General features: G+C 40.6%; 1 protein-coding gene across 3 annotated transcripts in view; it reads left to right on the top strand.

Annotated features, from left to right (window-relative positions):
- The window catches only part of LOC133616731 (hydroxylysine kinase-like), a 40759-nt gene that overhangs the window by 11225 nt on the left and 12157 nt on the right, over window positions 1-17377 (top strand). For all 3 annotated transcript variants that reach the window (XM_061976310.2, XM_061976311.2, XM_061976312.2), the window contains exons 3-4: window positions 4829-4971; window positions 12040-12220. In XM_061976310.2, coding sequence (XP_061832294.1) covers window positions 4829-4971; window positions 12040-12220 — 324 coding nt within the window. The remainder of the gene's footprint in view (window positions 1-4828; window positions 4972-12039; window positions 12221-17377) is intronic.

The raw sequence follows: 17377 nt of genomic DNA on the forward strand, positions 1-17377 counted from the left end.
GCAACTGTGCAACTGTGCAGTCGGTCTTTGGAGTTTTGACGACAGGTACGGCGCCAGAGTCTGTTGAAATAAAGTGTTTCTCGCCTTCCAGTCGGTCATTTTAATGAGCTGGCAGCAGCCAGCGTCATCTCAGAAGACCCTCGGGTGCCGTGAATGTCAATCAAGTGACGAAAGTGACGTCATAGTGAAGATTTATGATCGCTCATTTTTAGGACTGTTTTTTTAATGCCTGGCTGGTGATCGACTGACACACCCTCCGAGATCGACCGGTAGCTCGCGATCGACGTAATGAGCACCCCTGGCTTAGGCTCTTCGCTTGGTGCCTAGCACTCTAAACACTCATTTTGCAGACTTAAGTTCAAGTCCCGGGCGAAACAAAAGCAAGGGCTGGACCAGGGAGGTTACAGAGGCAACTGACAACATGAAACCAATGCTCCTTATAGACACAAAAACAATTTAACCCCATATGAGAAAGCATTTAGCGCCAGAGACAAGGAAATATTAATTTTAGGAACAGAACCTAGATTCTACCTGTTGGTGTGAAATAAAGGGAGGACGTGCCTCTGAACAGAGGTGGGACCAAGTCATTGTTTTGCAAGTCACAAGTAAGTCTCAAGTCTTTGCCCTCAAGTCCGAGTCAAGTCCCGAGTCAAGACAGGCAAGCCCCGAGTCAAGTCCAAAGTCAAGACTGGAAAGTCTCAAGTCAAGTCCTAAGTCCTGCATTTTGAGTGTCGAGTCCTTTCAAGTCCTTTTAACCACAGACTAATATATTAACACAGATTGTGTATGCTTTTCAAACGCTGTATTTATTTATTAAAATAAGTGCATTTTAAATTGCAGGAAAGAAAATTGTGCTGACATTGCACTTCATAATAGCACTATTAACCAGTCATTTTAAACATTAACTCATTCCTTTACAGAACAAACACATTGAAAAATAAAGTGCAAATGTACTTATTTGTACAAAAGTGTTAACATTGAAAAAACATGACATATACGTGAACATAACAAAACAGGTGTACTTTTTATATGTCAGGGCCCTATGCTGCATTGCATTTGCAAAAGACCAAATTAGCCAAGAGTCTGTCAGTCATTTGTGCACGATGGGGGCGTAGTATGATGCCACCATGGCTGAAAACTCGCTCCACTGGAGCACTGGAGGCAGGCACTGCCAAGACTCTCATGGCCACTCGGAACAGTGAAGGAAGAGTCTTCATGTTCAATGCCCAGAACAAAAGGGGGAGAGAGTTATTTTGGGTTGGTGCACTACTTGTAAGTGTATCTTGTGTTTCTTATGTTGATTTAATTTAAAAAAAAAAAAAAAAAAAAAAAAAAAAAATTTCTTGTGCGGCCCGATACCAATCGATCCACGGACCAGTACCGGGCCGCGGCCCGGTGGTTGGGGACCACTGAGGTAAACAACCAACAGTATGTCAGAAAGCTAGCTAAAACGGTACACATATTCATAATATAGTATACATTTTAACTGACCTTTATTTTACTATTTTTGTCTTTTTTTTAGGTGGCTAAAATACGCAGTGCTGCTGACCGCCGTCTAACGTTACGTGTGATATATTGACTAACGTAACCCTGCTTAAAAAAATCACTGAACAAAAAGTATGAATAAGGTAGTGAACTGCAACAGATTTCCGTGTTTGCAATAACGTTATAACGTTAGCAGTGAGTTTACAGCCTCACTGATTTAACTACACAGCAAATAAAAGTCACGTTACTTAGCCAATAAACGTTATCTTACATTCAAAACTTACCGTTCTTTGTGCAACTTCAAATGCCGGACGAAGTTGGAAGTTGTTGCCTCTCCATCAGTAATTTTCGAACCGCATGTGTTGCATACTGCAAACCGTTTTGTGTTGACCACCTCGTAATTTCTATACCCAAACGAAATTATTTTAGGTATCATTTTTTGTTCACTGGCGTGTGGTTTGGACATGTCTTCTTCCTGCAATTTGATTGGATGAATGCTGTGTGATGAAAACAAAGTAGATCTAATTTGATTGGCTGTTGTACTGAGACCACACCAGCTGACACACGCAACGCTGATAGACAAGTACACAATGAAAAATACGGAGCGCTCCCGAATAACTTTTTCATCTTTGGGTTTTGGGGAAAGTAGCAAGTCATGTCAAGTCATGTCAATTCAAAAGGCTCAAGTCCAAGTGAAGTCACAAGTCATTGATGTTAAAGTCTAAGTCGAGTTGCAAGTCTTTTTACATTTTGTCAAGTCGAGTCTAAAGTCATCAAATTCATGACTCGAGTCTGACTCGAGTCCAAGTCATGTGACTCGAGTCCACACCTCTGCCTCTGAAATATGAAAAGTAATGTGTGCACTTGTTTCAATCAATCAATCAATCAATCAATCAATCAAAGTTTATTTATACAACCCTTAATCACAAGTGTCTCAAAGAGCTGCACAAGCCACAATGACATCCTGGGTTCAGATCCCACATCAGGGCAAAAAATAACCTCAACCCATTGAGCATGTATCCCGGAAGAGTTAGGGCTGCATGGGATTCTGGGTATTTGTCCTGTTGTGTTTATGTTGTGTTACGGTGCAGATGTTCTCCCGAAATGTGTTTGTCATTCTTGTTTTCTATAATTTGCGAAACTGGTCAAAATGGCTCTTTGACTGGTAAAGGTTGCCGACCCCTGGCCTAGTCCATAGTGGGGCCAGCAGGGGATCCTCTTGTATGTAGACATGTTGGGGCGCAGAGACGTCACCGACTGACGCACAGAGGAGTGGTTTGCCCCGGGTCCCGACTTTGAACGTCATCTGTGGCCACCTGATAACCTCTGCACGCAGGAGAGGAGGGGCAGAGCAGAGAAGAGAGACAGCAGATCAACTGGTCTAAAAAAGGGGTATATTTAAAGGCTAGAGTATACAAATGAGATTTAAGATGGTACTTAAATGCTTCTACTGAGGTAGCATAGATGGCATTCCAGAGTACTAGAGCCTGAAGAGACAATAGGTCATACTTGCCAACCTTGAGACCTCCGATTTCGGGAGGTGGGGGGTGCGGGCGTGGTCGGGGTGGGGCGGGGGCGTGATTGGGGGCGGGGCTAAGAGGGGAGGAGTATATTTACAGCTAGAATTCACCAAGTCAAGTATTTCATATATATATATATATATATATATAAGAAATACTTGACTTTCAGTGAATTCTAGCTATATATATATATATTTATTTTATTATATATATATATATATATATATATATATATATATATATATATATATATATATATATATATATATATATATATATATATATATAAATAAAAGAAATACTTGAATTTCAGTGTTCATTTATTTACACATATACACACACACATAACACTCATCTACTCATTGTTGAGTTAAGGGTTGAATTGTCCATCCTTGTTCTATTCTCTGTCACTATTTTTCCAACCATGCTGAACACCCTTTCGCAGGTACCCAGAAAGGTTTCGAGTACCACCAAAAAAACTGAATCTCTGAAGACAGTATACAAATCTGTGTTAAAGGTGTACAAATACTGTTTGTATAATAAGCATGTTATTTTTTTTTTTTTTTTACAAATGAGGGTTAAGAGTTCAGTACTACAAAAAAAAGAAAAGAATGTGGCTTAAGTACAGTTTTTTAATTGAGCTGCTGCATTTTTTGGTTGGGTTGTTTATTTATTTTGAGTAACTTCTATACATTTCTAAAAGGGGACTAATGTAATAGAGTGATCTATGTTTGTCTGTTGCCATCTCCTGGTGAATGTTGGCTATAGCGTACTGGGGTTACTTTTTGGTTGGCCAACGATTTACGTGGTGTTGCGCACCTGACGTCACTCAGGTCCGCATGGAGCTGGAGGGGGCGTGGCTTCCAGCTCCGCCTGAATTCCGGGATATTTTCGGGAGAAAATTTGTCCCGGGAGGTTTTCGGGAGAGGCGCTGAATTTCGGGAGTCTCCCGGAAAATCCGGGAGGGTTGGCAAGTATGCAATAGGTTGTTTCAGACAACCGTATCGGATTTAGTGGTTTGGAATACCTATCTAGTGCAGGGGTCCCAAACTCTATTCACCTAGATCTACAGCCAGGTTGACACCAAGTATTCATTTCCGAATTAAGTTTTTACCAAGTGACTAAGTTTGGTAAAATAGTTATCTGTGGTGACTCTGAGCTTAAGTCATTCATTATAGATGTAGAATTGGATGTAAACATTGTACATTTTGACTCAGTTGAGTTCCCCAGCAAATGGCCAGAGGAAATGATGCTTGCTTACAGGAAGTTTTTCTTTGTGTTGTGTATGCACCGTTATTGTAGTAGTTATTGATAGCCGGCTTAAAGATTGCCATAAGATATTTAACTATTAGCCAAACAGGGTGCACAGGTCACAATTACACTAAACTATGAGGTTGTGGTCTAAAACTTGGTGAATCCAATCCAATCCACTTCATTTATATAGGAGAACCTGAACAATGCAGAAGTATAGAGTGTAAACAAGGTGTAGTATGGGTTGTACACACAACATGATGTCAAGTAACAGGAGTGGAAACAGACAAGTGAAGTGAAGTGAATTATATTTATATAGTGCTTTTCTCTAGTGACTCAAAGCGTTTTACATAGTGAAACCCAATATCTAAGTTACAATTTTAAACCAGTGTTGGTGGCACTGGGAGCAGGTGGGTAAAGTGTCTTGACCAAGGACACAACGGCAGTGACTAGGATGGCGGAAGCGGGGATCGAACCTGAAACCCTCAAGTTGCTGGCACGGCCACTCTACCAACCGAGCTATACCGCCCCAAGACAATCTCTTCCAATTGTTGACTTGTTGTCTTTGGCAGACTGTGGCCATGGTCTACAGAAGTTCCTGGTGCGCCTGTTGACTTATTTGCCAGGGATCCAAATCGCCAAGGCTCCTCTCTCACCAGAACTGCTTTATGACTTGGGCCAGACAGCAGCCAGGATGGACCTGGTCCTCAAAGAGGTACAACTAACTCCATGATTGTCCACTTGTCAGACTGATAAATGTTGGTACAATGTTGGATGGTTGTGTTCAAAAGTGTCAAATCATAAGGTTCTTGCAGCGTGGCTGTCTCATGAGTATGTTGGTAAAACCTCACTCACTGACCACCTCAAGAGCAGTGCTGGCTATCATGTTGATAGCTCGGTATGCGGGAGACCCAGGTTGGAGTCTTGGGTGCAGGGACCAATCCAGCCGGTGTCAGGGACTGCTGTCGGCCTTGAACCCCAAGATGCAAAGATGGCAGGTGTAGTGCAGGAAAACATGACTTTAATGTAAAAAAAAACAAATGGTAAGTGCACATGCAGGGAAAACAGGAACCAGGAAACAGGCAACAGGAACCAGCCAACAGGAACCAGGAAACAGAATAACAGGAGACAGGAAACAGGCAACAGGATAAGATCATCGAGCCCTGACTGGAGGTCGAGGCAGGCAGGCAATAGTAGCCTGATTGGCAACTCCAATTAGGTGTGCCAGGCTGCCAAACAGGGACAGGTGAGGGAAAGATGCAGGAAATGGAGCCAAAATAAGAGCGCGGACAGGAAATAAACAAACACAGAGGAAAACCCAAACCTAACCAAACAAGCCTGACAGCCGGGTTAGCCTAGCAGGCAGTTCGGGATGCCTCTGAACGCTCCATTTTAGAATCTTAGGTCAAGAGAGAATCTGTGATGTCACGGATTGACGGACGTACTTATGTGGGCTTTTGAGCATCCGCCGTCTACCAGACTCCTCCTCCTCGGCGTCAGCCCAGAAGACTATTGGGGTCTCTGCTGTTATTCCTTCTCGTTTCATGCCCTCCCACCTGATCTGGTGTCTACAGAAGACTTTCCAATTTGACGGACTACGGCTTTTTTAGGGCGAGCGAGGAGAAAAACACAAAACGTTTTCAAGAGAGATCCACACAAGAGCAGATTTGCAAGGATTGACATTTTTGCCTTGTGGAATCTAAAGAAGGTTCTAAGCAGACCTTCAAAATTCAAAACAAAGAAATGGGAGTGAGACAAAAATACATCTGAGCATCAAAGTCTTAAAGTGAAATAGTCTGTTTATAGCTGATCTAAAGTGAAAACTAGAAAAACATTTAAAAGACAAACATCCTGATCGTGCATCGTGAGATCGACAGGCGTCTTCAGTAATGCGGACGCTGTATCGATCCGTTGTGGTGAAGAAGGAGCTGAGCCGGAAGGCAAAGCTCTCAATTTACCGGTTGATCTACGTTCCCATCCTCACCTATGGTCATGAGCTCCGAAAGGACAAGATCACGGGTATGAGTTTCCTTCGCCGGGTGGCAGGGCTCTCCCTTAGAGATAGGGTGAGAAGCTCTGTCATCCGGGAGGAGCTCAAAGTAAAGCTGCTACTCCTCCACATGGAGAAGTGCCAGATGAGGTGGTTCGGGCATCTGGTCAGGATGTCAGCCAAACACCTCCGTCCAACCGGCAGGAGGCCAAGGGGAAAACCCAGGACACGTTGGGAAGACTATGTCTCCCGGCTGGCCTGGAAACTCCTCGGGATTCCCCGGGAGGAGCTGGACCAAGTGGCTGGGGAGAGGGAAGTCTGGGCTCCTCTGCTTAGGCTGCTGGACGGATGAATGGAAAACAAACATAGAAATGTGAAGGAAGGACTTAAAAACGGGAGTTTGGCCATAAAAGCAGTTTTCTTGCATGCTGGATGTCAGAGTTTCCAGGAGGCTTGTGGAGATGTTGCTCCAATGTCTTCACTGAGGAACTGGTGTCCATGTTTGTAAAGTTGAGGTGATCGAGGTTCATCAGAGCCTTCAGGCCTGAAGGATGCATTTGCAACATCTCCACGTGAGATGTTGGACACAACCTGAAGCTCCATTGTTCCACTGAGGGACAAAGATCAGGATGAGCTGCGTGGAAAACCCCCCAGGTGGGATCATCTTGTCATGCCAATAATGTTGGTGTCATGATCCGGGGTCCGGATCATGTTTTTGTTATGTTCCGTTAGTTTTGGACTCTTTTAGTTCCTCTTTGTGCACCTCCTGAGTTTGGTTACGTATTGCACTTTCCTGCCTCTGGTTAGTGTTCGGGACGCTCACCTGTTGCCCGGGAACTAATCAGAGGGCTATTTAGTCTATGCCCTGGCGTAATTTGTTTGCTTCACGCAACCCTCCACGTAAGTCTTGTTTATTTCATGCCACAGTTAGAGAGTTTTTGCCTTGTCCATAGTTCCATGTTTCCTGCGCTAAGTTTTCGCCTCAGCTTCCGCGTGCGATAAGCACGCTTGCCTTAGTTGTTTGCCTGTTATTTTGTAGTTCATTCCATCCATCCATCTTCTTCCGCTTATCCGAGGTCGGGTCGCGGGGGCAGCAGCCTAAGCAGGGAAGCCCAGACTTCCCTCTCCCCAGCCACTTCGTCCAGCTCTTCCTGTGGGACCCCGAGGCGTTCCCAGGCCAGCTGGGAGACATAGTCTTCCCAACGTGTCCTGGGTCTTCCCCGCGGCCTCCCACCGGTCGGACGTGCCCTAAACACCTCCCTAGGGAGGCGTTCGGGTGGCATCCTGACCAGATGCCCGAACCACCTCATCTGGCTCCTCTCGATGTGGAGGAGCAGCGGCTTTACTTTGAGTTCCTCCCGGATGACAGAGCTCCTCACCCTATCTCTAAGGGAGAGCCCCGCCACCCGGCGGAGGAAACTCATTTCGGCCGCTTGTACCCGTGATCTTGTCCTTTCGGTCATAACCCAAAGCTCATGACCATAGGTGAGGATGGGAATGTAGATCGACCGGTAAATTGAGAGCTTTGCCTTCCGGCTCAGCTCCTTCTTCACCACAACGGATCGATACAGCGTCCGCATTACTGAAGACGCCGCACCGATCCGCCTGTCGATCTCACGATCCACTCTTCCCTCACTCGTGAACAAGACTCCGAGGTACTTGAACTCCTCCACTTGGGGCAAGATCTCCTCCCCAACCCGGAGATGGCACTCCACCCTTTTCCGGGCGAGAACCATGGACTCGGACTTGGAAGTGCTGATTCTCATCCCAGTCGCTTCACACTCGGCTGCGAACCGATCCAGTGAGAGCTGAAGATCCTGGCCAGATGAAGCCATCAGGACCACATCATCTGCAAAAAGCAGAGACCTAATCCTGCAGCCACCAAACCAGATACCCTCAACGCCTTGACTGCGCCTAGAAATTCTGTCCATAAAAGTTCAGAACAGAATGGGTGACAAAGGGCAGCCTTGGCGGAGTCCAACCCTCACTGGAAACGTGTCCGACTTACTGCCGGCAATGCGGACCAAGCTCTGGCACTGAGCATACAGGGAGCGGACTGCCACAATCAGACAGTCCGATACCCCATACTCTCTGAGCACTCCCCACAGGACTTCCCGAGGGACACGGTCGAATGCCTTCTCCAAGTCCACAAAACACATGTAGACTGGTTGGGCAAAATCCCATGCACCCTCAAGGACCCTGCCCAGAGTATAGAGCTGGTCCACAGTTCCACGACCAGGACGAAAACCACACTGTTCCTCCTATTTTGTAGTTAGATTCATAAATATGTTCCTACCTGCAAGCCTTGTCCGGAATAGTCCGTTTGCATCCTGGGAGAACGAACTCGCAGTAAGCTGCGAAAACCACGTTTGTGCTTTTAAAGGCTGTGGTCTTCATTTTTGGATATTTCACTTCAAAGCATTGATGACTCAAATGTATTTTCCGCTCTCTCCCATTTCTTTGTTTGCACTTTGGAGTTCTAATAAGAACCTTCTAAGGAGCTGACGTGTAGGTAAATGTCAATGCTTGCCATTTACAAACTGCTCTTCAAAAGGAACTGCACTTTTTTGGAATGTCGCCCATTATTCACAATCAAACAACCAATCAACAAAAACACGCGTGAGTTTTTTATGCATTCTAACTGGTAAATGAACGCAAGTAAAAGTCAGCTATCGGAGTCAGTAGGAGTCATGATGATATTGTTTTAAAACATCCCAAAAAACCAACAATACTACATTTACATGTGAATATTACCAAGTATCAGCAATATTGTTATTATAAGTTCTAACTCTGAGCTGCCACCTTAACGTGGTAGAGGAGTTTGCGTGTCCCAATGATCCTAGGAGCTATGTTGTCCGGGGGCTTCCATGCCCCCTGGTAGGGTCTCCCAAGACAAACAGGTCCTAGGTGAGGGATCAGACAAAGAGCAGCTCGAAGACTTCTATGGAAATGCAAGAACCGAGACTCAGATTTCCCTCGCCCGGACGCGGGTCACCGGGGCTCCCCTCCGGAGCCAGGCCCGGAGTTGGGGCACGATGGCGAGCGCCTGGTGGCCGGGCCTGTCCCCATGGGGCCCGGCCGGGCACAGCCCGAAGAGGCAACGTGGGTCCCCCCTCCAATGGGCTCACCACCCATAGCAGGGGCCATAGAGGTCTGGTGCAATGTGAACTGGGCGGTAGCCGAAGGCAGGGCACTTGGCGGTCCGATCCTCGGCTACAGAAGCTAGCTCTTGGGACGTGGAACGTCACCTCACACGTTGAGGGGATCCGGTTTGGTGGCTGCAGGATTAGGTCTCTGCTTTTTGCAGATGATTTGGTCCTGATGGCTTCATCTGGCCAGGATCTTCAGCTCTCACTGGATCGGTTCGCAGCTGAGTGTGAAGCGACTGGGATGAGAATCAGCACCTCCAAGTCCGAGTCCATGGTTCTCGCCCGGAAAAGGGTGGAGTGCCATCTCCGGGTTGGGGAGGAGATCTTGCCCCAAGTGGAGGAGTTCAAGTACCTCGGAGTCTTGTTCACGAGTGAGGGAAGAGTGGATCGTGAGATCGACAGGCGGATCGGTGCGGCGTCTTCAGTAATGCGGACGCTGTATCGATCCGTTGTGGTGAAGAAGGAGCTGAGCCGGAAGGCAAAGCTCTCAATTTACCGGTCGATCTACGTTCCCATCCTCACCTATGGTCATGAACTTTGGGTTATGACCAAAAGGACAAGATCACGGGTACAAGCGGCCGAAATGAGTTTCCTCCGCCGGGTGGCGGGGCTCTCCCTTAGAGATAGGGTAAGAAGCTCTGTCATCCGGGGGGAGCTCAAAGTAAAGCCGCTGCTCCTCCACATGGAGAGGAGCCAGATGAGGTGGTTCGGGCATCTGGTCAGGATGCCACCCGAGCGCCTCCCTAAGGAGGTGTTTAGGGCATGTCCGACCGGTAGGAGGCCACGAGGAAGACCCAGGACACGTTGGGAAGACTATGTCTCCCGGCTGGCCTGGGAACGCCTCGGGATCCCCCGGGAGGAGCTGGACGAAGTGGCTGGGGAGAGGGAAGTCTGGGCTTCCCTGCTTAGGCTGCTGCCCCCGCGACCCGACCTCGGATAAGCGGAGGAAGATGGATGGATGGATGGAAGTTCTAACGTCGATATAGGTTATGCTGCTATATCGACATGTTGAGCTGCTGCAACGCCTCTGAGTTGGTGAAAGTTCATTTAAGATGATAAATCATGTCTCTCACCTGGATAGTAGAAGGTTGTGGACATAAACCCACAAGTTGGTCAAATTTGACATCCAACTTAGACCACAAAAAGACACTCGTTTTTTTATTCAATTGTGAGGATTATGATGAATTGTTGATGCAAACTGGAAGATATAAACATCAGTCTTTATCCCAGTGAGAGCAAACATTGTACAGTAAGAAACTTTTTTTAATGTTTGTATACAGTATATTGTTTAGCACTTAGCAATACTGCTACATTATGCTTTGTGTTTGACAAAAGCTGCATCTGTTTAGCACACAGCTTCTAAAACTTGTAGATCATCCTCCTTATGTTCAGGCTCAAAAATAGTAGTTTCTGAATCATCATTTGTCCCAAAGTAGTCTTTGTTGTCTCTCATCAAGTCTGCCATGATTAGTAGTCTTGTTGTTGTTGAAGGGGAAGTGAATGCCGCCATATGCTTAAAATGATCAAAATATGTAAATATTACATGTTATTATGAATGTTACTACATGACATATATACTTACATCATGTATATATTACATGTTATTATGAATGTTACGACATTACATATATACTTATATCATGTATATATTACATGTTATTATTAATGTTACTAGATACTACATATGTACTTACATCATGTATATATTACATGTTATTATGAATGTTACTACATGACATATATACTTACATCATGTATATATTACATGTTATTATGAATGTTACTACATGACATATATACTTACATCATGTATATATTACATGTTATTATGAATGTTACTACATGACATATATACTTACATCATGTATATATTACATGTTATTATGAATGTTACTACATGACATATATACTTACATCATGTATATATTACATGTTATTATGAATGTTACTACATGACATATATACTTACATCATGCATATATGACATGTTATTATGAATGTTACTACATGACATATATACTTACATCATGTATGTATTACATGTTATTATAAATGTTACCACATTACATATATACTTACATCATGTATATGTTACATGTTATTAGGAATGTTACTAGATACTACATATATACTTACAGCGTGTGTATAAAACATTGATGGAGGTTTTGGATGTTTTTAGGGCATTGTGTAGGCGGGATATAGCTGACTTTTGCTAGCATTTATTTACGACTTAGAATGCATAAACAAAGAAAAACATATGTGTTCTTGTCTTACATAGGATTGTGAATGAATGACAAAAAAGTGCAGTTCACCTTTAAAGGGAAGGTTTGCAACATTTATGCAGACCTAGAAGGCGCTAACTTTACAATTACATCCCGCCCTCGTACGACTTCTAAGACGTGATGAGGTAACAACGTACGTACGTCACACGTGCATGCATGTTAGCCTTAGCTGTTGTTAGCTAATGATAGCAATTTGGATAGCTAGCATTAGCTATCATTGAATGTATAATCTATAACATGACGCACGCAAGAACATGAAAACTGTTCAACGTTTTTGTCTACATGTGTGAGGTCTGCAACATATTTTAAGACTGAGAACATCTTACAGAGTACCGGACTATTTTTGTCCATTTTTGTCCAAGATGGAACATCCTCAACTCTCAGCGTTGCAGAGAGACGACTTCAAATGGAACTTGTCAAATGTTCTTCTCCTGGAGGACTACATGAACCTTCTAGATGGACATCCTCTCCAGGCGGGCGTGAGGACGGTTCTCCATCAGTACAAGACCTATGTGGCCCCTAAATACTCTGCTTTCCGCAAGTGTAAGTATCATGTTCTCAACCCTAGCCTAACCCTCTAACCCTAACCCCTAACCTTTAACCCCAATCCTAAACCTAACCCTTTAACCCTAACCTTTGTCTCCACAGGTGTGATACACCTGGACTTATTTTTGTCTCCACAGGTGTGATACACAGCAATTTAAGTGTCAACAAGTCAGAAATCTTTGGTCAAAAAATCTGGATTTTTTCAAAGTGTCAAAAAGTCTGGATTTTTTCTAAATGTCAAAAAGTCTGGATTTTTTTAACTTTCAAAAAGTCAGGACTTTTTCTAAAAGTCAAAAAATCTGAATTTTTTTTGTCAAAAAATCGGGATTTTTTTGTAAAAAAATCAGTATTTTTTTTTCAAAAAATCTGTTTTTTTTTGTCAAAATGTCAGGATTTTTTGTAAGTTTCAAAAAAATCAGGATTTTTTGTAAGTGTCAAAAAAATCAGGATTTTTTCTAAGCGTCAAAAAGTTGGGACTTTTTTTAAGTGTCAAAAAATTGGGATTTTTTTCTAAGTGTCAAAAAGGCGGATTTTTTTTGGTCAAAAAGTTCAGATTTTTTTCCAAGTGTCAAAAAATCCGGATTTTTTTCCAAGTGTCAAAAAATCCGGATTTTTTCCAAGTGTCAAAAAGTCACAATTTTTTTTTGTCAAAAAGTCGGAATTTTTTGTAAGTGTCAAAAAGTCAGAAATAGTTTGTAAAAAGTCTGGATTTTTCTAAATTTCAAAAAGTCCGGATATTTTTCTAAATTTCAAAAATCCAGATTTTTTCTAAGTGTGAAAAAGTCAGAATTTTTTTTGTCAAAAAGTCAAGATTTTTTTGTCCAAAAAATCTGGATTTTTTTGGTCAAAATGTCGGGATTTTTTGCAAATGTCAAAGTCAGGATTTTTTTCTAAATGTCAAAAAGTTGGGATTTTTTCTAAATGTCAAAAAAATCGGGATTATTTCTAAGTGTCAAAAAATTTGGATTTTTTGTAATTGTCAAAAGGTCCGGATTTTTTCTTAGTGTCGAAAAGTCTGGATTTTTTCTAAATGTTAATAAATTGGAATTTTTTTTGTCATACGGTCAAAAAGTCAGAAATGTTTGGGTCAAAAAGACGGAAATATTTTTGTCAAAAAGTCTGGATTTTTTCCCAAGTGTCAAAAAGTCGGACATTTTTTTGTCAAAAAGTTGTGATTTTTCTAAGTGTCAAAAGGTCAGGATTTTTTCTAAGCGTCAAAAAGTTGGGACTTTTTTTAAGTGTCAAAAAGTTGGGATTTTTTTCTAAGTGTCAAAAAGGCGGAAATTCTTGGTCAAAAAGTTCAGATTTTTTTCCAAGTGTCAAAAAATCCAGATTTTTTCTAAGTGTCAAAAAGTCACAATTTTTTTTGGTCAAAAAGTCGGAATTTTTTGTAAGTGTCAAAAAGTCAGAAATACTTTGTAAAAAGTCTGGATTTTTCTAAATTTCAAAAAGTCCGGATATTTTAGTAAATTTCAAAAATCCAGATTTTTTCTAAGTGTGAAAAAGTCAGAATTTTTTTTGTCAAAAAGTCAAGATTTTTTTGTCCAAAATGTCGGGATTTTTTTGGTCAAAATGTCGGGATTTTTTGTCAATGTCAAAGTCAGGACTTTTTCTAAGTGTCAAAAAAATCTGAATTTTTTTTGTCAAAAAATCGGGATTTTTTTGTAAAAAAATCAGGATTTTTTTTTTTCAAAAAAATCAGGATTTTTTTTTCAAAAAATCTGGGTTTTTTTGTCAAAATGTCAGGATTTTTTGTAAGTTTCAAAAAAATCAGGATTTTTTGTAAATTTAAAAAAAATCAGGATTTTTTGTAAGTGTCAAAAAAATCAGGATTTTTTCTAAGTGTCAAAAAGTTGTGATTTTTCTAAGTCTCAAAAGGTCAGGATTTTTTCCAAGCGTCAAAAAGTTGGGACTTTTTCTAAGTGTCAAAAAGTTGGGATTTTTTTCTAAGTGTCAAAAAGGCGGAATTTTTTTGGTCAAAAAGTTCAGATTTTTTTCCAAGTGTCAAAAAATCCGGATTCTTTCTAAGTGTCAAAAAGTCACAATTTTTTTTGGTAAAAAAATCGGGATTTTTTGTAAGTGTGAAAAAGTCAGAAATAGTTTGTAAAATGTCTGGATTTTTCTAAATTTCAAAAAGTCCGGATATTTTTGTAAATTTTAAAAAATCCAGATTTTTTTGTAAGTGTGAAAAAGTCAGAATTTTTTTTGTCAAAAAGTCAAGATTTTTTTGTTTAAAAAAACCGGGATTTTTTTTGGTCAAAATGTCGGGATTTTTTGTCAATGTCAAAGTCAGGATGTTTTCTAAATGTCAAAAAGTTGGGATTTTTTCTAAATGTCAAAAAAATCGGGATTATTTCTAAGTGTCAAAAAATTTGGATTTTTTGTAATTGTCAAAAGGTCCGGATTTTTTCTTAGTGTCGAAATGTTAATAAATTGGAATTTTTTATTTTTTTGTCCAAAAATCTGGATTTTTTTCAGTGTCAAAAAGTCAGAAATGTTTGGGTCAAAAAGACGGAAATATTTTTGTCATAAAGTCTGGATTTTTTCCCAAGTGTCAAAAAGTCGGACATTTTTTTGTCAAAAAGTTGTAATTTTTCCTAAGTGTCAAAAAGTCAGGATTTTTTTCCAAGTGTCAAAAAATCGGGATTTTTTTCCAAGTGTCAAAAAGTCGGAAATTGTTTGTCAAAAAGTCTGAATTTTTTACAAGTGTCAAAAAGTCAGGACTTTTTTCTAAGTGTCAAAAAAATCTGGATTTTTTTCTAAGTGTCAAAAAAATCTGGATTTTTTCTAAGTGACACTTAGAAAAAATCCTGACTTTTTGACAATTATTATTTTTGTCTCCACAGGTGTGATACACCACAACTTATTCTTGTCTCCACAGGTGTGATACATTTGTGTCTCCACAGGTGTGATACATTTTTGTCTCCACAGGTGTGATACATTTTGTCTCCACAGGTGTGATACATTTGTGTCTCCACAGGTGTGATACATTTTTGTCTCCACAGGTGTGATACATTTGTGTCTCCACAGGTGTGATACATTTTTGTCTCCACAGGTGTGATACATTTGTGTCTCCACAGGTGTGATACATTTTTGTCTCCACAGGTGTGATACATTTTGTCTCCACAGGTGTGATACATTTGTGTCTCCACAGGTGTGATACATTTTTGTCTCCACAGGTGTGATACATTTGTGTCTCCACAGGTGTGATACATTTTTGTCTCCACAGGTGTGATACATTTGTGTCTCCACAGGTGTGATACATTTGTGTCTCCACAGGTGTGATACATTTTGTCTCCACAGGTGTGATACATTTTTGTCTCCACAGGTGTGATACATTTTTGTCTCCACAGGTGTGATACATTTGTGTCTCCACAGATGTGATACATTTTTGTCTCCACAGGTGTGATACATTTGTGTCTCCACAGGTGTGATACATTTGTGTCTCCACAGGTGTGATACATTTGTGTCTCCACAGGTGTGATACATTTTTGTCTCCACAGGTGTGATACATTTGTGTCTCCACAGGTGTGATACATTTGTGTCTCCACAGGTGTGATACACAGCAATTTAAGTGTCAACAAGTCAGAAATCTTTGGTCAAAAAATCTGGATTTTTTCAAAGTGTCAAAAAGTCTGGATTTTTTCTAAGTGTCAAAAAGTCTGGATTTTTTTAACTTTCAAAAAGTCAGGACTTTTTCTAAGTGTCAAAAAATCTGAATTTTTTTTGTCAAAAAATCTGTATTTTTTTTGTAAAAAAAATCTGTATTTTTTTTTTCAAAAAAATCTGTATTTTTTTTTTCAAAAAATCTGGATTTTTTTTTCAAAAAATCTGGGTTTTTTTGTCAAAATGTCAGGATTTTTTGTAAGTTTCAAAAAAATCAGCATTTTTTGTAAGTTTAAAAAAAATCAGGATTTTTTCCAAGCGTCAAAAAGTTGGGACTTTTTTTAAGTGTCAAAAAGTTGGGATTTTTTTCTAAGTGTCAAAAAGGCGGAATTTTTTGGGTCAAAAAGTTCAGATTTTTTTCCAAGTGTCAAAAAATCCGGATTCTTTCTAAATGTCAAAAAGTCAGAAATAGTTTGTAAAATGTCTGGATTTTTCAAAATTTCAAAAAGTCCGGATATTTTTGTAAATTTAAAAAAATCCAGATTTTTTGTAAGTGTGAAAAAGTCAGAATTTTTTTTGTCAAAAGGTCAAGATTTTTTTGTCAAAAAGTCAAGATTTTTTTGTCCAAAAAATCGGGATTTTTTTTTGGTCAAAATGTCGGGATTTTTTGTCAATGTCAAAGTCAGGATTTTTTCTAAATGTCAAAAAGTTTTTTTTTTCTTCTAAATGTCAAAAAATCTGGATTATTTCTAAGTGTCAAAAAAATTTGGATTTTTTTGTAATTGTCAAAATGTCCGGATTTTTTCTTAGTGTCGAAAAGTCTGGATTTTTTCTAAATGTTAATAAATTGGAATTTTTTTTTGTCATAGTGTCAAAAAGTCAGAAATGTTTGGGTCAAAAAGACGGAAATATTTTTGTCAAAAAGTCTTGTTTTTTTCCCAAGTGTCAAAAAGTCGGACATTTTTTTGTCACAAAGTTGGGATTTTTTTCTAAGTGTCAGAAAGTCAGAAATTGTTTGTGAAAAAGTCGGAATTTTCCCAAGTGTCAAAAAGTCAGGGTTCTTTTCCAAGTGTCAAAAAATCGGGATTTTTTCCAAGTGTCAAAAAGTCGGAAATTGTTTGTCAAAAAGTCGGAATTTTTTGTAAGTGTCAAAAAGTCAGGATTTTTTTCTAAGTGTCAAAAAAATCTGGATTTTTTCTAAGTGACACTTAGAAAAAATCCTGACTTTTTGACAATTATTATTTTTGTCTCCACAGGTGTGATACACCACAACTTATTCTTGTCTCCACAGGTGTGATACATTTGTGTCTCCACAAGTGTGATACATTTTTGTCTCCACAAGTGTGATATATTTGTGTCTCCACAGGTGTGATTCATTTTTGTCTCCACAGGTGTGATACATTTTTGTCTCCACAGGTGTGATACATTTGTGTTTCCACAGGTGTGATGCATTTTTGTCTCCACAGGTGTGATACATTTGTGTCTCCACAGGTGTGATACATTTGTGTCTCCACAGGTGTGATACATTTTTGTCTCCACAGGTGTGAT

The sequence above is a fragment of the Nerophis lumbriciformis genome, linkage group LG14 (genome assembly GCF_033978685.3).
Source record: "Nerophis lumbriciformis linkage group LG14, RoL_Nlum_v2.1, whole genome shotgun sequence".
NCBI classification, from domain to species: Eukaryota; Metazoa; Chordata; class Actinopteri; order Syngnathiformes; family Syngnathidae; genus Nerophis; species Nerophis lumbriciformis.